Genomic DNA, 23,317 nt, shown 5'->3' with positions numbered 1-23,317 from the left:
ATAAAAATAGGCTTAATTTATTATATACTACAAATCAAACATCTTCATGTAAAATAAACGATTATAAAGAGTAAAGATTTGATTGTTTGTTTGTTAGCATTGAATAGGCTCCGAAACTACTGGACCGATTCAAAAAATTATTTCACCGTTGAGAAGCTACACTATCCTTGAGCGACATAGGTTATACTATATTTTCAAAAATATTAGGGATCCTTATTAAAACTGCAATAATGTAACCCAAGGGATAAAAAAATAACCTAAACAATTCCTTACATTGCGTACGCTGCAAAAACTAATGATAATAGAAATATATAATGTAGTAAGACTTTGTACAACACACCTATCTACAATATACATATCTATTTGATCGCAAACGAAAACAAAACTGACTTCAATTACATCGACAACTAATACAATATAGGTAATATATACGCGTTATCGAAGGTTACTCAAAGAGTTGTTATCAGATCTCGATGAAATTTAAACGCGACCATATGATAAACATCAGCTTTATGTTAAATTAAAAATCATCAAAATCGGTTCACCCAGTCAAAAGTTCTGAAGTAACATACATAAAAAAATACAGTCGAATTGAGAACCTCCCCTTTTTGGAAGTTAGTTAAAAAGTGTCGCGACAGCTTATGTCTAACTATTATAATTATGTCACAATACGTTTGGTGCAACGTTGTTGTGCCAAACAATGCCAGTCTACAATAAACGATTTAAAGTTAACATACATTTTGAGGAGTTGATGATGTACACGGTGATGTCAAAGAATCGGGAGTAGGGAGCGTAACACTAATGCCATCATAAGATGATACCTTGTCATCTGCTAGATTTAATGATTCGTTGATGACTCTGAAAGGATGGACATTGTTAATTTTCAAAGTTGATAAATCTAAGCTTCATTTCACTACTATGACTAAGGTGAACCATATCTTGATTACCTTGTACATGAGACAAAAAAAAACAGTGTGGCGTTAGTGTTGGTTTGGTGCCCTCGACTAATCCTTCTATTGTTCGCCAACACTTGAAAGTTAGTGGTATTTATTTATTTATTTGACATATGACATATCATGACTAGCCCGTTGGCGCAGTTTGTAGTGACCCTGCTTTCTGCTCCGAGGGTTGTGGGTTCGATTCCCACCCCGAGTCTGTCAATATAAATATTTATTTATATATTTATATATGTATTATTTATAAGTATGTTTATCGAAAAAAAAAAAATATGTAGCTATATACCAGTCGGCTGTAACCTATAACACAAGCATTAAGTTGCTTACTTTAGGAACAGACGACCGTGTGTGTATTGTGTAAATATTTATTTATTATTTATTATATACTTTATTGCACTTAAAAAATAGATATAAAACATAAAATAATAGAAAGGTTTATGGCAAAGGTGGACTTATCTCTGAAAGAGATTTCTTCCAGTCAACCCATGGTCATGAGTAAGTGTTTCATATAGCGAGGCAAACAGTGCAAGAAGTATTCATTAAGAAGAAGAAAAAAAAAATATAAAAAAAAAAAACACCAAAGAAAAAATAAATAAAATAAAAGATAATAAAATTTATATATATACAGGGTGACTGGTGAATTAGTATCAATATTTGAGGACGTGTTATTTGAGGATCATATATGACGAAAAAAAATTACATATAAAATAAATATTCATAAACTTCTAAGTAAAGTTAACCAACAGTTATCTCGCTAATTACGCGTCGTCTGGACGCCCTAGCTGCGCAGTCGTCACAAAGCAGGTGTGTAGGTATAGGTACATTTAGTTATCGCGCGGTCGTTCACCTACGTCCAAACACCGCCAAGTGTTAACAGGGTAGCAGGCTACTTTTGATAAACCAGTATGATCCAATCCCCCTTCATACTTTAATTTTAGCTTAGGACAGGCAAAAATACCAAAATAAGATTAGGCCGACCCCTTCCCCTTGATAAATATTCCCCTTGATAATTTGATAAATATTAATTTATTACGTAAGAATCTAAACGAAAAAATGAATACACGTTTGATTTGTTTCAATGTTTATTTTTATTTGTACTTTAGGTAGGTACTAATAATTTTTATTTTTTGGTAGTAATAAACTTTGGTTTTAATTATGATCTTTACCGACATAAGATTTTCAGTCCAGAAGCTTAACAAAAAAAAACTACATATTCAACTACAATATTAAAATTTATCAACGAAATAACGAATGTTGTTTACGAAAGCAAGTGACAACTAGTCGGTACTCGCGCGGTTGTCCGCGATTTTTCAAGGTATTTTCACTTTGCGCATTTTTGTAATTTTACCTAAGAACTATCGAGACTAGACATGATCGACCCCCTCTCCCCCTAAATCGTCTTACGTAATAAATGAACCAACCATACTTATTGTCTTTTACATGATATAACACGAACGGGTCACTTTTAAGTACACTGCATTTGTGTATTGATAAGCCATACCTAATTACTTATGACAGGTCACATTCACACGAGACATATTAGGTATACGCGTAAGATCGATCACTAGGCGCGCGCGCATTGAAAGATGGACGTACTTCAGCGTACAAACCTTATGGCGGCGCTCGCCCAACTGACCTAGTGACCTACTAATCGAATTTAGGGGGGAATTAGAATTGGCGGGGGTTGCGGCGGGCGGCGGCAAGCGGCACGGTACAAGGCCAAGGCCGCACGCGCCGCCATTATGGCTGAAAATTAATATGTCTACATTTCATTTATTTAAATTGAAATGTGTGGGAATATTGTCAAAAATTAAGTACCTATTTTTTTTACATAATTCGAATGAGAATCATGTACCGAGTATCCTCTGTAAATATTGATAGTAATTCACCAGTCACGCTGTATATATAAAAAAATGTAACATACTACATAATGGTATTGATATGATCTGAACAAATTACACTATTTTTTGTGGGCGTCCAGGTTAATCTGTTATTACCATTTTTTTTTCCATGTATCCCTTAAATTTGGATTTTTAGAAAACCTGCCAAATTTTTATATAAAACATTATGGTGGAAATTCACATTAAGTAATTCTAGTAAAATGTATTAATACTCATAATACGTGTATTATATTTAATTTAATGCAATTTTATTATATAACTATGTTATATTAAAAAAAGCTAGCAATATAATATTTTAAATAAATCAAAATCTCAAAAATGTCTGTCTCCTCTTTTGCTTTTGCCGTTTTTATCGATAACCATCTACAAACAAACCGGTAACAACACTATCGCTCGGCGACAGTGACTTCTCGGAAATAGACTCCGATCAGTCGCTCGACCGATCCGCATATTGTATGCGGGCGAGCGGCCTGTGTTGGTAAACAAATCGAGTCAACACGAACGATAATATTTGTAATTTTTAAGTTTAAAAAAGGTTTAAAAGATGTATACAAGTAATAATGTGATTAAAAAATACTTACGTATGAAAGGTAACGCCATGTTTTAGTAAATATGACGTGGCAAATCTTTTTTTGCAGCAAAAAACAGAACAATTTGGCATTTTTTGAAGGACGTTGATTCAATCGCGCAACTAGATTTAGTCTAGTGATCAGTACGGCTGCAACTAGTTTTATTGTTTGCATATGGCCATTTGGACTTATACCTTGACAGAGGGGAACGCCTGTACATGGCTACTCCCCTCCGTGTTGCTCTTTGTTTTTTTCCAGTAAGTTCCACTAAAGGCCCGTAACGCATCGACCACGACCCCAGAAATTACCGTTCAGCTAATTTAAAAAACGCCGCAGGTGTTGTAGACGAATTATATATAAGTGGAACGCATATTTGAGCTCTGTCAGGTATCAGCTGTGTGCTCGCAATATGACGGCATGGTGAAAACATGCAGCCGTGGGGATTGTGAGTAAATATGTCGCATGGATTGAAGTAAAACTTAATTCAACACGGATTCCCCGGGAATTCTACGTTGTGTTTTTTCCGAATCAAATGAGAGACAACGTTCACAATTTGACATTGACAGTTGTTTTTTTAAATTCCCTCCACGTTTTGATGAAAGCCAACTCTGACCCACCTATATTTTGTGGGTGCCATGTGGTCGTGAACAGCGACGTCATCCACGAGTGGTCGTCGCGAGCGACTTAGGTGGAACGATAGAAAGTGCTATTACGATCATTGTGGTCCCTTAGTGAAACGCACCAATGTTGTTGTTGTTGTTTTAAAATTTATCCCTAATAGGGAAAGGCAAAGGACTATTATCCATACAGCCTAGTTTGAATTTGTAAGTTTCGTTCTGATATATCAAAAGGCCGAAGCCAAGTCTGAAGTAACTTTATTTTGCTTCTGATTCGATGACTGGTAAATTAAGGCCGAAGCCAAGTCTGTAATTTCATATTTTCGTCTACTCTTCTTTGTCTAGAAACGCACCAATTATGAGGTTGACATGACAAAGTTTCGTTCAGAAATTTCAGAACCGTCATATAAGCTGACCAAATAAAAAGACCTATTGCTGCATACAATACGTGTTACGTACATTAAACTTTCTTATTTGACCGCATAATGTTACGCAAAGATCATAGTAAATGCCATATGCCAATGTCAATTTATTTACAGTGGAAAGGAAAAGGTGGTGGGTGTGTAGCTTTGCTTTATGTTTTAGTTCCGTATGATTTATTGTATTAAAACGTAGTGTTAGTTGTAGTATTGATTTCTTTTATAAATTAAAGAAACATTATTTTTGTAAATAAATAATTAAAACGCTTATATAATATAGTGTGTTCAAACAAAATATTAATATTATTTTTTCTTTTTGTTTTGAAATATTTACATCGATTGTTTTCATTTGTGATGTGAATTACAAATAACGAATTAAGATAACGTGTCGCAGTGTAAAGTTTTACATATAATCACAATAATGGTCAATAATGAGGGCATTATCGAGCAATCAGTTAAGAACGGATATTTGAAAAATGGATGGAATTAACCAACACAGGTCGATTTTTAAATCATTGCAATGTCGACACCGTGCCAAAAAGGCGGGATGCGCCTTAGTGAAGCCCTAGACAACATACAGCTAGCGTATAATCCAATTACGAAACAATTACATTTCGTGAGTCCTAAGGTCGAGAAACCCGCTGAGGACACATCGGACGACATAGATAAGTTATCTAAAAAAAGCAGTTTTAGTGACGAGGGAAATTTTTCGATATCGACCTGTGAAAAGAGTGATACTAGTGACTCTCCAAAGAGTACACTCCAGTGGGGTGGCAGTGTGAGTGGGCACCAGCGCGGCAAGGATGGAGGATCCTTCTCCAGCACCGTTTCCAGTTTATCGGAATGCTCACTAGGCTCGAGCGGCTCAAAGGAAGATGACCTCTCCGAAGTGACCACAGTACAGGAAAATGGAAAGTTGAAGAAAAAAGGTCTTTCAGGATTCTTTAGCAGGTCAGTAAACTTAAAGATGTATTTTAAATGGAAATAACAAATATTTTGTATAATTTGAAAGTGATTCTATTATGATTAAATAAATAATGGTTTTATTATGGATATAAGGCATAATGTTATGTATAATTTTCTCCTCAAATAATAATAAATAAATAAACAATAAATGTTATTTATTATTTCAATAAAATAATTCTAACTAGACAAAACCTAAGCATTTCAGTAAAATAGAATAAATATGTAATATAAATATATATAAAAAAAGAAAGAAAGTTTGTCTTTGCACAAAGATTGTTTATGAAGATAATATAAACTTTCTTAAAATGACAGAATGAATAATAATTAAATTTATATTCATAATTTTAAATATACATTTATAAATATTTACAGCAAAAACAAACACATACTTTGAATAGTATTATAATATTTAATTAGTTATTTAGAATTAACATTCTATGTAAATATCTTACGAATATATTTTTAATATTTTTGTTTTTTCAAATAATTTTTACATCGACAAAAGCATTATCTTTATCTAATAAGAGTACTTATTTCTGAATTTACTTGTACAATATGGGAGATCATTTGGCACATACATACAAAAGACTGATTTAACTTTGTTAGTGTGTAAAGTACTTCCAAAGTATACCTTTTGATATTCAATGATAATATTAATTATTCAAACATCATTTTTCAACAACCATATATTTTAACTAATAATAATATTTATATTATGCATATGAAGTTAACTTTACAACAATAAGAAAAATAAGGATTTCCTACTCGAATCTTTTCATGAAATAAAACTCATTTCTAACAAATAATACTTTTTATTATAAAATATATTTTTTATAAATAGTAAGTAAATTGGTGTAAAAGTATATGGACATTATAGATACAACTATATATAGTAAAATATTAAGTTATATCAATTTTTACCAAAATTCTCAGCTTGTATTCCGACTAAGTCACAACTTAGTTTAAATAGTTTCTCTTGATATTTTTCATTCTTCGAAAATCTGTTACTGAAACCTTCTTTACAGTTACTTATGTATAAACCACCTTTTGCTAAAATATCTTTGTCAAAGCAAGCATAAAGTACAGAAACTGCTCCTTTTTCTGGTGTTTTGAAAAAAGCTCTTCGTATCCATGGAAATTTAGAGAAGTTGCTATGTTGAAATAAATCTGTGTCAACAATTCCTGGATGTACCGAATAACATTTTACAGGCACGTCTTTATCTTCTAATATCCTATTTACGTATCTTGCTGTCATTATCTGTAACAAAAAGTATATGTATAAAAGATTTTAAGTTCAGAATCTTTCTATTTAAAAGTACTGTTTTAAGTTAAATTTTATAATTACCTGTGCTATTTTAGACTGAGCATAAGCCGCTGTTGTATCGTAATGTTCTTTCATATTAATATCATCAAAATATATCTTCCCTGGAAAATGTGCGCAGGACGATACATTGACTACTCTAGCCGGTTCGTCTATTCTCCCTCCTTTTTTCAGAGCTGGCAACAGTAAATGTGTCAGATAAAAGTGACTCAAATGGTTCACAGCTAGTTGTGTTTCAAATCCATCTTCGGTCAATTTATAATCACCAAACATAATCCCAGCATTATTGACTAAAATATTAATTTCTGGAAATTCCTTCAATACATTTTCAGCAAACTTCTTTACCGATATCAGAGACATTAGGTCTAATGGAAATGCTCGAATATTGTTTCCATTTTCCATAGATTGAACGAGTTTTTCCACTGAATTTGGGTTCCGTACACCCATAACAACAGTCATGTTTGCCTTTAAGAGTCCACGCACAACTTCCTTGCCTATACCTCGAGCGCCTCCCGTTATCACGGCTATTTTATTCGACGCGTCCGGCAACTCCGTTCTATTCGTCCAAACACTCACCCAATCGTCAATGAGTCCTCCAGCGCCGGCTCCCTGCATGTCGATCGCATATCTCAATTCACTTAATATGTGTCTGATCGGCTTATGTCTGTTGATGTACCAGTAAATCGTAGTCGCAATTGTTATTGTTACTGCCGCGGATATTATCAACAGCGCCATATTCGAGGTTATATTATTCGAACGATGCGAGTTGTGCACTGGCCTCTGGCTTTCACTCGAATGAAATACTCTACGCTTTCTCTCGATTCTCTGTTTGTACGTACCGTTAGTCCTAATCTGTATACGGTCGCGCGAATAATTAACTGTTTATGTTAGACAAACGACAAAAATATATGTGATACATATTTTATTCTGCTAATACGAAATAAAACTTTGTCAACATTCCGTCTACTCGAGTTGTAGCAATGTTACTGGGCGTCTGATGCGTGACTTTATGAATATAAATCTATCGCATGCGTATTACGTCATTTCAAATTGTCTGTCCGGACGTTGACAATATATGGTGTATAGTTTCATTCTATGTAAATATACATACTTATATATATAATATATACTTATTATTAATAAAAGTATCGATATACGTTTTTTACTTTATCATTATTTACATGTGCTATTTGATTTCGTCATTAAGGTTTTATTTGATGGTTTAAATTCCACTAAAAAATTTATCTGACTGTTTATTTTTGATAATCGATAAAAAAATAAATCTTATCAGAGCGTCTCTATTTCTCACGTGTCTGTGACGTAAGAGAAAGCGAGATGAATATAAAATCGAACGGTTTCTAGTTCATTTTTTTTTAACGGGTAGACGAGTTCAATCTACCGGCACGAGGGAGCTTAATTAAGGGTCTTTGATCTGTTACCTTACTGGTGATGCATGACGAGCGAGATAAGATTAACACGACTATAGCTTGAGGAAAAGAGATGGAATTATACGAAATTCTTATGTAAATTGTGATAAAAAAACACGTTGACACTATGGATCGTGTGTCAGATTAATGGACGTAGAAATTAAAGCTTCGGCATTAGTTGTTTTGCTCTCAGAGGAATTATGTTTTCTAAAAGATAAAATGAAAAACTTACAGACAGTCAGTAGATCTAAATATTATATTATCTTATATATAAATTACGCGTCACGTTGTTTGTCCGCGATGGACTCCTAAACTACTTAACCGATTTTAATCAAATTTGCACACCGTGTGCAGTTTTATCCAACTTGAAAAATAGGCTATATTTTATTTTGATACATGTAATTATTATATTTAAGAAAAGAAAAAAAAAAAAAAACATAAGGCGCCACGAAGTTCGCCAGTCCAGCTAGTATATTAATATATTTTAGTCAGCATTAATGTATGACAACGGTTTACATTTTTCTACTTCTAAAAACCGCGAACGCGTTAAATTAACTTTATTATAAAAACAACAATAATTTCATAAGTCAGCATAATTATTACGGTCAACGATAATAAACATGATCGTTATTTTTGATTATAATGACGCTATTCAAAGTAACAATGTTTTATTTAAAAAAAAAACGTTCTGATAGATGCTTAAGTTACCTATTACTAGACTATTTTAAATACAAAGCTAGTCTAATATCCCCCTCTTCTGAAATCTTATGTCTTCTTTTTATATGTAACTAGCTGCCCGGACAGACTTCGTTCATTTTTTTAATTTTTTTTTACTTAAGAAACGTGGGCCTAAAGGAACATACAAATAATAAATTAGCCAAATTGGTCGAGCCATTCTCGAGTTATGCGCTTATCAACATTCATTTTTATTTATATAGATTTTACAACGATTTTTTATAAGTACCCAATTTCAAACATATTTCTAGTCATATGATAATTCTTGCGTACGTCATGTTGTAATACACGTCGATAAGTTATCTGACAATTATTTTCACTATTATCAGCTTTAAATGTACTAGATTAGCCTCCTATTTTTACTTGATTTGATACAGTAACTGTTTCGGTCATACAAGCGTGAGTATTTATTATTTTACCTTAACTTGGATTGCATTTAAGAGCCATTTCACAAAAATCGGTAACAATCCGCGAAATTGTAATATTTTGACGTCGTTAATCTTAGTGTTGGATGCAATAATATAATTTATATTCTTGAAATATAATAGAGCAACCTTTGTTGTAGTCCATAGTCAGATCAGAATTTTGATTTATATTATGTGTATAAAATTATTAACCTTTTCATCAGCCTCCTCCCTGGGTAAACGGTCGCAATGTATACTTTGAAGTCCTACTTTTCAATAACCTCTACGTTGAAACCATTTTAAAAAAATATCATAATATGTGGAATATAATTTTGTTGTCCACTATCATAGATTTTTATTCCATTTGTATCTCTATTAAACGATAAAAAAAAAAATTAAAGTTACGAATATTTTCCAAATAAGTACAATTTTAAAAGCGATATTTCTCTTAGAAAACTAAGAAATTTTAACGAACTATCTTCATCAAAGTAAACTTACATCATTAAGGAATACAAAAAAAATAATTAAAAGATGTAATTATTTTTAATACATTTTATATTAAATAATAAAAAGATAGTATATATTGCCACGCATCAAGCCCGGTAAATCAGTCGAGCGCTAGCGCTCTTAGAGGTAAGGTCCACGCCAAATTCTGCGCAGCCGTCTCTTTCGCTCACACGCGCCAAGCGCCTGTTGTTATAGCGGATAAAACGCATTTGATACTTTCATAATAAAATATAAATATAATAAACATATTACGAAAATGACTGTAAAATAATATAATGATAATTTCTGTAAACAAATGGATAATTTAATTTTCTTTTCTCACACTATCAATACAAATAGGCATTTCAATCTGTTTGTCTTGTTATTTGTTAATTAATATGTTTGTCGGTGTCGATGTCATTAAATGCTTTTTTATTCATATCGTAAATATTAGATTCATTCGTAAACTGAAAAAACTAAATCAATTTAAAAAAATTGTTTCATAAAATTGATTTTTTTAATTTTATTTTAAATTTATTGACTGTTGTTATATAACATACTTGAAATTTTTAACAAATTAATTATGTAAAAAACATTTTATACCATAGTTATAATTTTTATTATACATCAGAAAATGATCACGATGGTCTTTTGGTTGTCACACTATACGTACTAGCACAAAGATCGCGCGGCTCGTACGACTCGCGCGATGCGACCAAATTTACCTAAACTTGCAGAGCGTAAAATTGTGAAATGGCTCTTAACGAAACATGTTTTACAAATTATTAATGTTTTTTTTTTATATCACTAGGTCGGCAAACAAGCGTACGGCTCACCTGATGGTAAGCGATTACCGTAGCTTATAGACGCCTGCATGACCAGAAGCATCGCAAGCGCGTTGGCGACCCAATCCCCAATCCCCCCCAGGAGCTCTGGTCACCTTACTCACCAACAGGAACACAATACTGTTTGAAAACAGTATTATTTAGCTGTGATCTTCTGTAAGGTCATCATATTTTGAGCAGGGAATTCCTGCTGTGCCCTACCTCAGTTACCTATTTGTTGATATCAGTACGATCAAGTGAACTAACATACACGCCAGTTTTATTATATCTCTTACTTATTGTACAAAGTCATCGACCATTGACTATCTTTCATTCACACCTATGTATATAATAATATTAATACTTTACGAATTATATTGTATAATATGATAAAAACTTGGAATTTAATACTGATAACAATAGTTAGATGATTGAATATTTTGTTATAAAGTGCATTTGAAACTTTTAGTACAAATGCTTTCGACAGTAGTAGTTTCCACAAGGCCAATTCTACTAATATCTTCATATTTGGCCACATACTCGCTTTTGACAGTTTTGTTTTGGTTTGGTTTTGGTTTCGAAGTGGAACAGTAATAATAAACGGTACTTAAGGAACTGGTAAATTATACGAAATTGCTTGAAAATAAGGAGGGAGACGCGAGACGAGAGTGAGGCGACAGAGGTTCCAAGCTTGTGGCAGCTCTTTCACATAGTGAAAATATTGTTTTTCTGAGAACTAAAATTTTACGCGATTAAAACCAAAAGAGATTTGTCGTGTTAAATTACTTTGGTACACAAGTTACCTTTTATGCTTTAAGTTTCACTATTTATATTATTTATATTTATATAGTTATAACTGTTCTGATTGCGGTTATATTAGGTACTCGTGTGACTACTCCTTAATGGTTCTTAAAAAGTGAAGTTATTTTTTGAAAACTCCATACAATATCCCCATTACATTTGATAATTTCTTATTCGAAATATTTTTTGGCTACTCACAATTTGTAGTGAAAGTTGTTATTGAAAATGTCTTACACACATTGGTGATTTACTTAATACCTATTTTTATAAATACCAAGACGAATTACCTCGAACACGTGAATTTTGCTTTGTCAGTTACATATATCAGCAGAATAGTGTTTTGCAAAACAACATTTCATTGAGGTCGTAGGTATTAATAATAAATATTGTAATCATCATTTATAATGAAGACTTTAATATTATATTGTTATACTTTCATATTTTAAATTAAATTAATTAATTTAATTTAATTAAAAACAAACATTCTAAAATTAAAATGAAATGTGGTCAGTATTTTGTCGTAATTGCTAAGAATTGTATAAAAATAAAAATAAACTTAACGTGTACCAGTTTCTCAGAACAATGTGCTATAAAATTGAAGCGGACACGAGCATACGGAACGTAGAACCGTCGGTACCCTAAACCTGATACTTTGAAAACCTGTTCGCGAAGACACGGCTACCCAACTGACACCGCACCGACCTCTATTCTGTAGCATCAACTTCAACTGCACTCTAGGTACTGCATATACATTGCTTGTTTGTTATGAAACATTATTCTTCCAATCAAAGCCAACGTGCATTGAATATTAAACATCACGATTTTGTCATAATAACAAAGATTTCTGCTGAAAGGTTTCGGACAAAGGTTGCATGGATGTGGATTTCACGGATGAAAAAAATTTAAATTGGTAAGAATGTTTTTTTTGGCTTCACTCGGTATCGGTATGTTGATGACGACATTTTTTGTATCACCATCCCTTATATTATAAATGTGAATGTAAGTTTGTTTGTTATGCTTTCACGCCAAAACTACTTAACCTATCATCATGAAACTTTGTGTACATATTCTTGGAGGTATTACAACTAACATAGAATATTTTTATTAAAAAAACTAATAATAAATATGGAAGAGGATACGTCTGAGTTCTCGAGACTGTATAATTTTGCAGATGTTATGGCTTATTGGATCCTGTTTTTGTGGTGAAAAATTAAATGCCCTTGAACGTGAAACTTGAGTGAGTAATTAAAGCCTTCGTTCATGTTTTAGTGTTTCCTGAGTAATTAACTTTCTTTTAACAACGGCTACTGAAAATTATGGCACGGCGATAAAGATTATTTTTACGATCTTACGCTGGTTTCAAATAGGAATATAGTGATTATATAACATTAAAAATCTGTATCTATACAATATGTTGCATGAATTTTAAGGAATACTAAAATGAAGGTAAAATTGTAGACTGCCTGTCACCTGATGCACTTGACCTTTAGAAGGGATCATATTTATACTGCATTTATTTTATATTGAATACAATTTGCATTTAAACAGTTCGAGCAAAAATATGTTGCGCTATCTGTCGCGGTTTCGATCCACGCACATGACAAACATTTGTATTGGCCATAGATGTTTGTCGTGGTCTGGACGTTATGCTTGTGTGTGTGTTGTATGTGTTTCCGGATCTCCGACATAGGAGAAAATCCTACTGGGGGCCGTTGAGTCTAATTCGTTTATTTATTTATATTAAAACTGTAAAATTAGCGGAATTATTTAACTAATTTCTACTTTTCCTTTGTTTCATTAAAACTTAACGTTTATGTAGGTTTATGGAGTCATGCAGGTTATTATGGCTCCATTAAGGGCTTTTCTACGCGCTGAGTCACGTTAAACCTAACTTCCGTATAAACTCATGCCAGAAAATTGTTTCGGTTTTCGTAAGAAATTTTGTAATGCCATACTTATAGTTGGTTTGGATGGTTTCGACGGTCACAAACAAAATATAAAAGTAATATCTATACATATAAATAAAATAGTAGTTTCCGTCTGTGATTCAAGTACACATAGTTATTTACTCTATATTAAAACATAAACAAATGATTTTAAAATTTTTGTCTGTCTGTATTTCTATTTGTCCGGGCTAATCTCCGTAACGGATAGACCGATTTTATGGGACTAAAATAATATAAAGAAGGTCACATGGCAACATAAATATGCTTTTGTCCCATTACCCCCACGGGATCAGGATAACGCCGTTAAAAAAATAATGAGTATCCGGAAAGAATCTCATAAGCTTAAGCGAACGAAGTCGCGGGCACAGCTAGTTGTAAATAAAACTTGAACTATTACTTCTCTTAATATACCTTTGTTCTCATCTCTTGTCAGGCGGGTAGACGTTAAATAATGAATATTTGAAGACGTAATAAGTTCTATATTATTTGCAAATCCATAGCATTACTTTACTTTGCCTTGGTGGTTATAATGACAATGTCACTATGTCCATTAAGGCTCGGCAGCTGTTAATTACCCAAGGTTTCCTTTCGTTCTATCAACTTTAATGATAAATCTTAAATATTATCTTACATTGCATTGAAATCATAATGTGCATTGTCGCAATACAATAAAAAAGTAAAGTAAAATATTTACAAGGAAAAGAACAGCTATTTGCTCTTGATATGTTATTTTTTCCTGCCGCTTTAATATATTCAAATCGTCTGTTTTGTATTATGTCTACATATATTTTATTTATTACATACAATATCATCGGAAACATTAAAATTTTACGATGTCCTACCCAATATTTACATTATGCTATAGCATTCATTTCAATTAAATTTTAGATAGAGTTCGATCAGACATTGGAATTTACGATTGTTTTGGTTCGTGAACGTCTGTGGTGAATGATATTTAAAGCCGTCCTTGACTGTATTCGCCTTTTCGTGAGTCAGTGTGGTAATTAGTCTTATTGTAGCTATGGTAATGAGTAATGCATGCTCTAGTACATTGTGACTCCTTTGTTAATTACTTACTTTTCATTGTTAGCAGTCGTCGATCCTTAACCGAGGTTGTCGTCAACGTCAGCATAATTATTACACTGAGTGATCTAATGATTGCTTTTTAGATTTTCTTCGATGACGTCACACAGATTAGGTTATGGTACCTACTAGATGGTACGCTGTTAGTTTTGTCTCGTCTAATTTTATCTTGACTGGATCTTTAGATACCAACGATAATGGCAGCGAAGTGTCAGCGTTAAAATCGAAAGATAAAAGGTTCTTTATCATAGTGCAAAATTTAATTAAAGGTTTTTGTAAAACGGACCTAAGAATTATCAAAATACGTGTTTCATGTATTGATCAGCATCAGTTTCTTGTTACTATATTTGTTGTAATAGCAGTCACTGTAATAAGTACATATTATTATTCGTATGTACATCTTTAACAGTCTATCAGTAATTTATCTACAAGATATACGACGACTTTAGTTTCTTATGAATAGAAATACCTGATCTTAATTGATCTAGGCTTAGTTTCGCGGTGAATCAATATTTACTAATAACTATCTTAATATTAACTAACAAGAGAAGTCGGCCCTAAAGTTATTAACACTGTATCGGTCACTGGACGCTACTGATGAATAGTTCAGTCTCAGTAATAGGGTTCGTTGACATTGGAACCCTAAATCATTTATTAAATCTATCATCGGATGATAAGTTAAAAGCTTTCACTCACGACGTTATTAACTGTGACTAGCGATATCGAGATGTTCCTAATGTACCGACGTGCATTGATTCTGGTAACTTTTTTCGAACATGGTTTGAACAAAGTAACGAATTTTATTAATCGAGAAATGTAGGTTACATTCCTCTTAAATTCGTTTTGTGGTAACCTTTGTTCTTGAAGATTACTTTTTTGCGATTTTATTAAATTGACTTGATTGATCTAATTTTTAATTTCTATACGAAATAAATCGAATGTGTAACTACTTACATGTTTGTACTTTCAGGTTTGTTTTTGTCAGATTTGTGGGCTGGTTTCCCGCTCAGATGTTTTATGTAATTATGTATTTATTTACAAACATTTGATTCTGTGTTGATTCTCGTGAGTGTATATAATATTATAATTATAACGATTATTATTCTTGATATTTTTTATGTAACAAAAGCAGTAAAACATCTAAAAGAATTCTGGTTTTCAAACCAGGGTTGATGCCATGATCCATGTTTCCAATTCAATCGTATGTCCAAAGTGGATACAATATTTCGCGCAACAGTAATTACCGTAATTTACGATTAAATAATACTTCAGCCAGTCAGTACCCGTACCTATCTCTATCTTAGTATTCTTTTATTTTACTTTGGTAACTAATAATCTTTAATTCAAAAACGTCACGTTCGTACATTGTAAAAATTATGTCTATACAGTGGCGTAGCGTGGTTGTCGGCCGCCCGGGGCGGAAGAAAATTTTGCCGCCCCCTTATTTAGGTATTTCAATTTAAAGTATACTAAAACTTACTTAGCTGAGTGGCTACGACATATAGAATTTAGCCACCCCCTTTCATCCCGTGGGTGTCGTAAGAGGTGACTAAGGGATAGAAAAGTTCCAATAATAATAATAATAATGATAAAGCTTTATTTAATTCCATGCAAAATTCATCAATCCTTATCTCAATTTGCCCAAATCAAAATTTCAATCAATTAAATAACAATACAAAATAATTAATAGTACTTATTAGATTTTATTAGATTAGTGATCATTATTAAGACATACTATTTCATGTAAAATAAATAAATTAATCTAATATATAAAATTCTCGTGTCGGTGTTTGTAGTTAAACTCCTCCGAAAGGCTAGACCGATTCTCATGAAGTTTTGTGTGCATATTGGGTAGGTCTGAGAATCGAACAACATCTATTTTTCATCCCCCTAAATGTTAACTGTAGTCCAACCCCTAATTTTTTTATTTTTTTATTTTTAGATGAATTATTTATATTTTTATTTTTTTATGATACATCATTAAAAAATACATACAACCCTAAATTTTCAACCTTCTACGATCAACCCCTATATTTTATTTGTTACTTAAAACTTAGGTTACTTAAACTTACTCTACTTTACTTTAAATTTTTTTTGGCAGGATTTTTATATTTATTTTGTCATGACATAGAATAAAAAAAATTATATTACTCTTAATTTTCAACCTTTCTACGATCAAGCCCTATTTTTCCATCGCAATTTTTATTTTTTATTTTTTTAATAATTTCCTTTATTTGTGATTTTTTTCTCAATTCAATTTGATCTCCTGCCTTCGCCGGTCGATAACTATCAATCGATCAGTTATCCCCGCTAGAGGTCTACATTACGTTGTCACCTCTCATCCAGCAAACATCACGGGGATGACAATAAAGACGGTCTCCTGTTTTACTCACTATACTGTTTTCGGCCATTGTTTTTTTTGGTTTTATTTGTGTACCGATCGTAGTAGTGACTGTTATACGTATTATTTTAATTTTTCTGTGCACTAAATAAAGCATACTTTCATTGTCTACAACGCTTTCGTTTATAAGTAAATTCCCGCACACTTATATTATAGTAGATAGTTTATTGGTAAAACAACGTTTGCCGGGTCAGCTAGTTAATAATATGAAATAACAAAGTTCCAATACCACTGTGGAACTAGTGAAGCCGACCGATGGCGGTATAGCCATCCTACAGCTAGCTTTTTAAATACACAACCGAAGACGAGCAGCAGCGTCTTCGGTGCGACAAAGCTAGCCCTGCGGTCACTAACCCGCCTGCCCAGCCTAGTGACTATGGGCAAAAACCCTCATGAGTTCGCGGTAGAATTTTAGGCCCTCAGTTCTCGGTAGCCCCACTATTCCCGGCTACAGCAGCGGCCGCGGTAACGGTGGGGCGGAGGGTGCTGAGGATCACCGGGATACGGGAGGCTGCCATTCAAAACTACAGGTACTACGTACCGGTTACGTATAATGGAGGCATGTTACGGCTGGACCACAACCTTACCGAACTGGAAGTAAAATCGAGTCTTAAACTTAAACTTAAGTGAAGTATACTGGGGTTGTCTGAAGTTTGAAGAGAGGGCGAAGACACGATGATCCTGGACTCCGGGCACTTGTTCTGCTTCCGTGAAGGTGATGGGCTTTCCCAAGGTGGCGTCGATTTTCTGGTCCACAAGACTCTCACTAACAACGTTGTGGAAGTCAGCAATGTGTCGAACCGGGTAGCGTACCTTGTACTTAAACTCACTGACAGGTACTCCCTAGAAGTGGTACAGCTCTATGCGCCGACCTCAGCACAATCTGACAATGAAGTTGAAGCCTTGTATGACGATATTACTAGGGCCATATGGGACTACTTCGGCCTTCTACAACGTTGTTATGGGAGACTTCAATGCTAAAGTGGGAATACAAGACCGCGACGAATCGAGGATCGGACCACACGGGTAGGGGCACAGGTATCGCAGGAGGCAGATGCTCGTCAACTACTACGAGTCAGAGGGGCTCTTCTTGATGAATTCAATTTTTTGAGAAGAAGCCCCAAAGGCGGTGTACCTACATGGCAAAGCCCCAACACTATGATGAGGAACGAGATAGATTCATCATAGCGGATAAAAGGCATATATTCAGAGATATCTCCTTGGTTAATTGGTTTAACACTGGCAGTAACCACCGGCTATTGCGGAGCACTTTAAATATATACCTCCGAAAAGAGCGGGCCCGCTTAGTGAAATCTACTCTCCGACGTACGCTGCCCCAATTACTATGTGGCTTCGAGCAGTTTCAATGGGAACTTCAAAACCGATTCGATTCGCTGGAAACAACTGGCAACGTGGAAGACATGACCGACAACGTGGTGAAGACGGTGTGTACACTAGGTCGTAGGCACTTTCCGCCGACGAAGTCAACAAAGCAGTCCAACTCTCTCCGAAGTTTTGGATCTAATGTGGCGGAGGCGCGAGTTGCTCACTGCTCAAGCAGCTTCGCCAGAACAGAGGGCTCTTTCCAAGAAGATACGAAAACTTGTACGCCAAGACCTCCACTGCTCAAATACGAGAGAGATTGCTGCTCTGATTGAGCAGAATAGGGATGACGTAGTTACGACTGAGCTACTTAAAGCCACAGGGCGACCTGCCCTAAAAGTCTTGGCGAGACTCTTTCACGCCGTCACCCACCGAGGTACCACGCCAGAGGTGTGGTCCAGTAGTGTGTTTGGTGACAAGTCTCTGTCAAAGAATTACACATCGATCTCACTTCTGAGCCATATCTATAAGCTGTTTTCGAGTGTTGTTACGAATCGTCTCGCCAGAAGACTCGACGAATTCCAACTACCGGAGCAGCGGGGATTCGAAATGACTACAGCACTGTAGACCACATCCATACTGTTCGGTAGATTATACAAAAGACAGAAGAATATAATCAGCCGCTGTGTATGGCATTTGTGGACTACGAAAAAGTCTTCGACTATTGCTTCTCAAAATAAAAAAACAAAAAATACTGTTTATCCAAATGTTTTGGATTAAGTTTTAAAATAGCCTAGCAATTAATTTTTTTTTTTTTTTTTTTTGTATTAATAAGTGAATTTGATGTAATTTTTTTTTATTATTTCACTTTATACGTAGCGAAGCACGTACCGGGCCGCTAGTATTTACTAATTGTTTTTATTATTTAAGTGTTGTTCTATTTTGCCGCCCCCTAAAAAGTGCCGCCCGGGGCGGGCCGCCCCCCCCGCCCCCACTACGCTACGCCACTGTGTCTATACTACACATGATATTGACTCGGCCGAGGTGAAAAGACCTTTAGAACTGAACGTGGGAAAATTTGAACGAAATGACAACATTTTATATTTATTTTATGTCCTATTGTATCAAGAGACAACGCACCGGACGGTGTAAATACCTAAAAATATCCTCTGACAAATATAGTCTTGCATTCCTTTGTAGCGACCAAACAATAGTTCAATACGTTGTTTTGTGCATGCACTTGTCTCTTAACGCATTCCTTACTTTGTAACGTAAACATAAAGCCCAGGTTGATATAAACAAGTATATATTAACACTAGCAGCGCTACGCGGTTTCACCCGCGTAATTTCCTCCGAGCCCGTGGGAACGTCGGGATAAAATATGCGCATATGCGCTATTCTAAATCTCCAACTATCCACTTACAGAGTTTCATTAAAATCGGTTCAATAGGTTTTGCGTGAAAGAGTAACAAACATACAGACACATATACATACATCCTCACAAACTCCGCATATATAATATTACTAGCACTACTAGGATGTATTGTAAATATCTCACTGCATCTGCCCGGGGAACAGAGCACTTCATATGTAGGTATATCGATTGTATGGTATACTTTACGATGCTAATAGAAACAAAGATGATTTTGTACAGCGGACAGCGATGACGTTTGATAATAAACAGACACTCATAAAATTCAAATAATTAGGTTACGAGTATATTAAGAAAGTATCAACTTATTCGTAGGCACTTGTAAGTTTGAATTTGAACAGAAAGTACAACTTGCGATAAATTTTATTTTAGTCAAGTTTATTATGACGTTTTATATTTGTAACATTACAAGTCTTTTAAACGATCAAATATAGAATATAATTATTATAACGAATACTTTTTCTCCCACATTGTGCTAAAGAACTAATGTCAAAGATAGTAAATTCTTACTGTTGCTGCTGCTAACATTAAATCAGAGGTTCCGAAACTTATTTTGTCTACTGCCCACTAAGAGAATAAATTATTTTATAGTGCCCCCTTTGAGCAATCTTTTAATGAATATTAGTTGAAACAAGTTGTAGTCGAGAGTCCTTATAGATACTACACAAAGCAACCATTTTTTTTTTCTAGGTCTCTTACCGCCCCCCATTAGTACTGCAGCGCCCAATTGGGGGCGTTATCGCCCTTTTTGGGAAACACTGCATTAAATATACCAATAAACACTACTAAAGACAAAGCTGTTATTATTATTGAGTGAGTGCTCAGCTATTTTGACAACAGTTATAATCATTAAACATTAGTCATAAGCATTAAGATCGTATTACGGTTTGTTAGCTGACCAGCAGTGAATAATAAGCCTGAGTCATTGCGTTTAAAATTCTATATTATGATGTTTTGGTAATTTGTCAGGCCTTTTTGGGGCAATAATAATGTGTTCATTCAGCTGACCGTTTAGGGTTTCGTGAATTTTTAAAGTAAAAATTCCTAATGCACGCTTGACTTGGGGAGTAAGATATTGAATGCGTGACGAGAGTGTTACGAAATGTGTGATCGGGAAAGGCGAACGGAAGTTGAGAGGGAGATATCAGTTAGTGAAGATAGAAAGAGAGAGAGTTACGTTTCGTATTTTACTGTGGGAGCTGAAGAAGTTTTACTTCAGTCGTGTTGTCTAAAGCAGACTCGTTTCTTATCTACGAAGTATTTGGGCTTGATCGTCATCTATGACCAATCGAGCTAATTTCTGAAATATTTTTATCTTTTGCTTGCACGATAATTGTGTCTATTGGAAATTGCATCACAGATAAGTAGAGATTATTACGAAATTGTTAACAAATTTAACGCAAGTAATTATTTGCTTAAATGTCACTGTAATAAAAAAGAAAGTCGCTTGATTTTCCTATCATCTTTAATTTAGCGAAACAGATGTCTCGTGTGAAGTCTTATCTAACGTTCGCTTTTTTGTTACTTTGTAGTGTAATGGGAAAATAATCTTGAAAGTGCTGTCCATCTCCATAAAGGGTTTTTGTTGTACACAATCAATGTTAATATTCAATGTCTTTAATGTTCCCCGATAATTCTGTTCAGAGGTCCGAAAGGAAAGGAAAGTAATGTTGATGGTGGTTATTCATTAATCTATTCCTGTGTTAGACATTTTACTGTTTATATAAAATGAAATATAAATATGACAATATATGAAATAATACAAAGGACGAGAAGAATAGTTTGTAAAAAATATAACAAGAAGGAAACTCTGGAGCTTAAAGTATAGATATCAATAATAACTATAATCTATACAAATAAATAAAATTGAAGTGTCTGTTTTGTAATATTAAAATAACCGCTTTTATCTAAATACATATGTATGTATAGTTGTATACACGCTACATATACTAAAATAACATTTTCTATAATTTGTCTGTCTGTCTCTCTGTCTGTTTGTTCCGGCTAATCTCTGAAACGGCTGCACCGGTTTTGACGGGACTCACAGGCATTTAACTGATGTAATAAGGAGTAACTTAGGCTACTTTTAATTTAGATATTTTTATTTTATAACTCCGCAAACTAAACAATAATTATTTTGTTAAATTCCACGTGGACGAAGTCGCGGACACAGCTAGTATTTTGTATATAATAATTAAATAATACGTGTCTTAATTGTTTCGTTCTTGTCATGTTTCTGGTTTTAAATGATTAAAAATTCACAGTAAAGTCGTGCCGTCATTGCACGAGTTTTGATTAGAATAATCTGATTTCTCGCGTAACCGGGACGGTCGCATAATTATATTAATATGCAATAACTTATCTAAGCTTTGGCATGAAACCTCGTGTTATTATATCGTGTTACGTATTAAAAAATTAAAAATATATTGTATAAAAAAATACTCAACATTGATTTTTATCTTAAAAATACAATGCATAAAATATTATGACAATATCCAGTAAAGTTTTGGCTAATTAAATAAATTTTCATTTACTTAAATCATGACTAGCATGTTTTAAATCCTAACTCAGTAAGGAGTAATAAGGGTGGGGCACCGAAAATATAAAATTTTAATAATATTGTTATATCGATTTCCTTACAGCAAAAATTTTATACAGCGTATATTACAACAAAATACACGCAACAATGAGTTATGAGCTTTTGTCCGAGCAACGAAGCCTCACATTCCATAACACCGATCAGTTACAACGTAACGTGAAATTATAAATTTCGTTCAGTGAAAGTGTTACGATTAATGTTCGAAATGTGTTCTTTCACGGATGTTACGCTAACTTAGCAGTACTACTATGGAAAGTACAACAAGTGAATTACGTATAAAACGTGCACAGAGTTGTTGAGTAGGCTTTTTATTTTAGGAAATTTAGAACAATGAGATTGTTCTTAGCGTCTTTATGCTCATATCGTAGTCTTAGTTAAATTTATAAAATTTTCTTTCAAAACAACAATATTTAGAATAGCTTGAAAGGAAAAGTTTAGTTTAACAATAGAATTAAAAGTTTTGTGGATGACAAGAAATAATATTATCATTCGTTCAATTGCTTTGCTTCAGTCTGTAATATCCCACTGCTGGGCATAGGCGTCTTTCTCCACGTAGGAGAAGGATTGGAGCTTAATCCACCACGTTGCTTCACTGCGGGTCGGTGGATCATTTGAAAGTATGAGTTATCAATTTAAGTATCTGGAAAAATTTCACTCCTAAACACCTAAAGAAGTCCTAAACACGATTTTATGAGTCACCTATTTTCGGGCGAGGATTCGAGGCGTAAAATTTGATATAACAGCAGCAGTATCGTCAAATTTCCGGAGCTAATAAATGTTTTTATACGTCGTAAAAACGGACAGATGTAAGTATTTTCAATAGCGTTAAATATAACATGCTCTTTATTTTTATGACCAAAGATTGATATTTGAGATACACGATAAAAATATTTCAGATTTTGTAGGTACTTCGGTTACAACTATATTAAACCATTAAAGTTTTATGTATTACACATACACAAGTACCAGATCTTTACCTAATTTATTCGTGTTAATCGTGTGATTGATCTGACTAATATCAATTCAGAGATAGAATAAAAGTCGAAGATAGTCTGTATTTCCGAGTTCATATAACCCGAACATATTTAAAGCGCGAGTGAACAGGCT

At 33.8% G+C, this 23,317-nt stretch overlaps 2 protein-coding genes across 2 annotated transcripts in view; one reads left to right on the top strand and one right to left on the bottom strand.

Moving 5' to 3' along the window:
• The first annotated feature begins 4,580 nt into the window (after positions 1 to 4,580).
• Positions 4,581 to 23,317, top strand: part of LOC123659643 (TBC1 domain family member 12-like) — a 57,963-nt gene continuing 39,226 nt past the window's right edge. The window contains exon 1 of the mRNA XM_045594843.1: positions 4,581 to 5,413. Coding sequence (XP_045450799.1) covers positions 4,983 to 5,413 — 431 coding nt within the window. The 5' untranslated portion in view covers positions 4,581 to 4,982. The remainder of the gene's footprint in view (positions 5,414 to 23,317) is intronic.
• On the bottom strand, positions 6,225 to 7,484 carry LOC123659642 (retinol dehydrogenase 12-like). The gene is made up of 2 exons (XM_045594841.1): positions 6,774 to 7,484; positions 6,225 to 6,686 (listed from the first exon to the last, which is right to left on the bottom strand). Exons 1-2 carry the CDS (start codon positions 7,482 to 7,484, stop codon positions 6,339 to 6,341), a joined length of 1,059 nt encoding a protein of 352 aa, XP_045450797.1. The 3' UTR covers positions 6,225 to 6,338.

Source organism: Melitaea cinxia, chromosome 14 (genome assembly GCF_905220565.1).
Source record: "Melitaea cinxia chromosome 14, ilMelCinx1.1, whole genome shotgun sequence".
Taxonomy (NCBI): Eukaryota; Metazoa; Arthropoda; class Insecta; order Lepidoptera; family Nymphalidae; genus Melitaea; species Melitaea cinxia.
Note: the sequence above shows the minus strand (reverse complement) of the source record. Positions and strands in the feature narration are given on the sequence as shown.

Bases quoted from the DNA above. Each gene is read 5' to 3' on its own strand.
- LOC123659642 (XM_045594841.1), bottom strand. From the start codon at position 7,484: ATGGCGCTGTTGATAATATCCGCGGCAGTAACAATAACAATTGCGACT. The intron at 6,687-6,773 runs GTAATTATAAAA...TTTTTGTTACAG, and splicing joins CTCAGTCTAAAATAGCACAG to ATAATGACAGCAAGATACGT.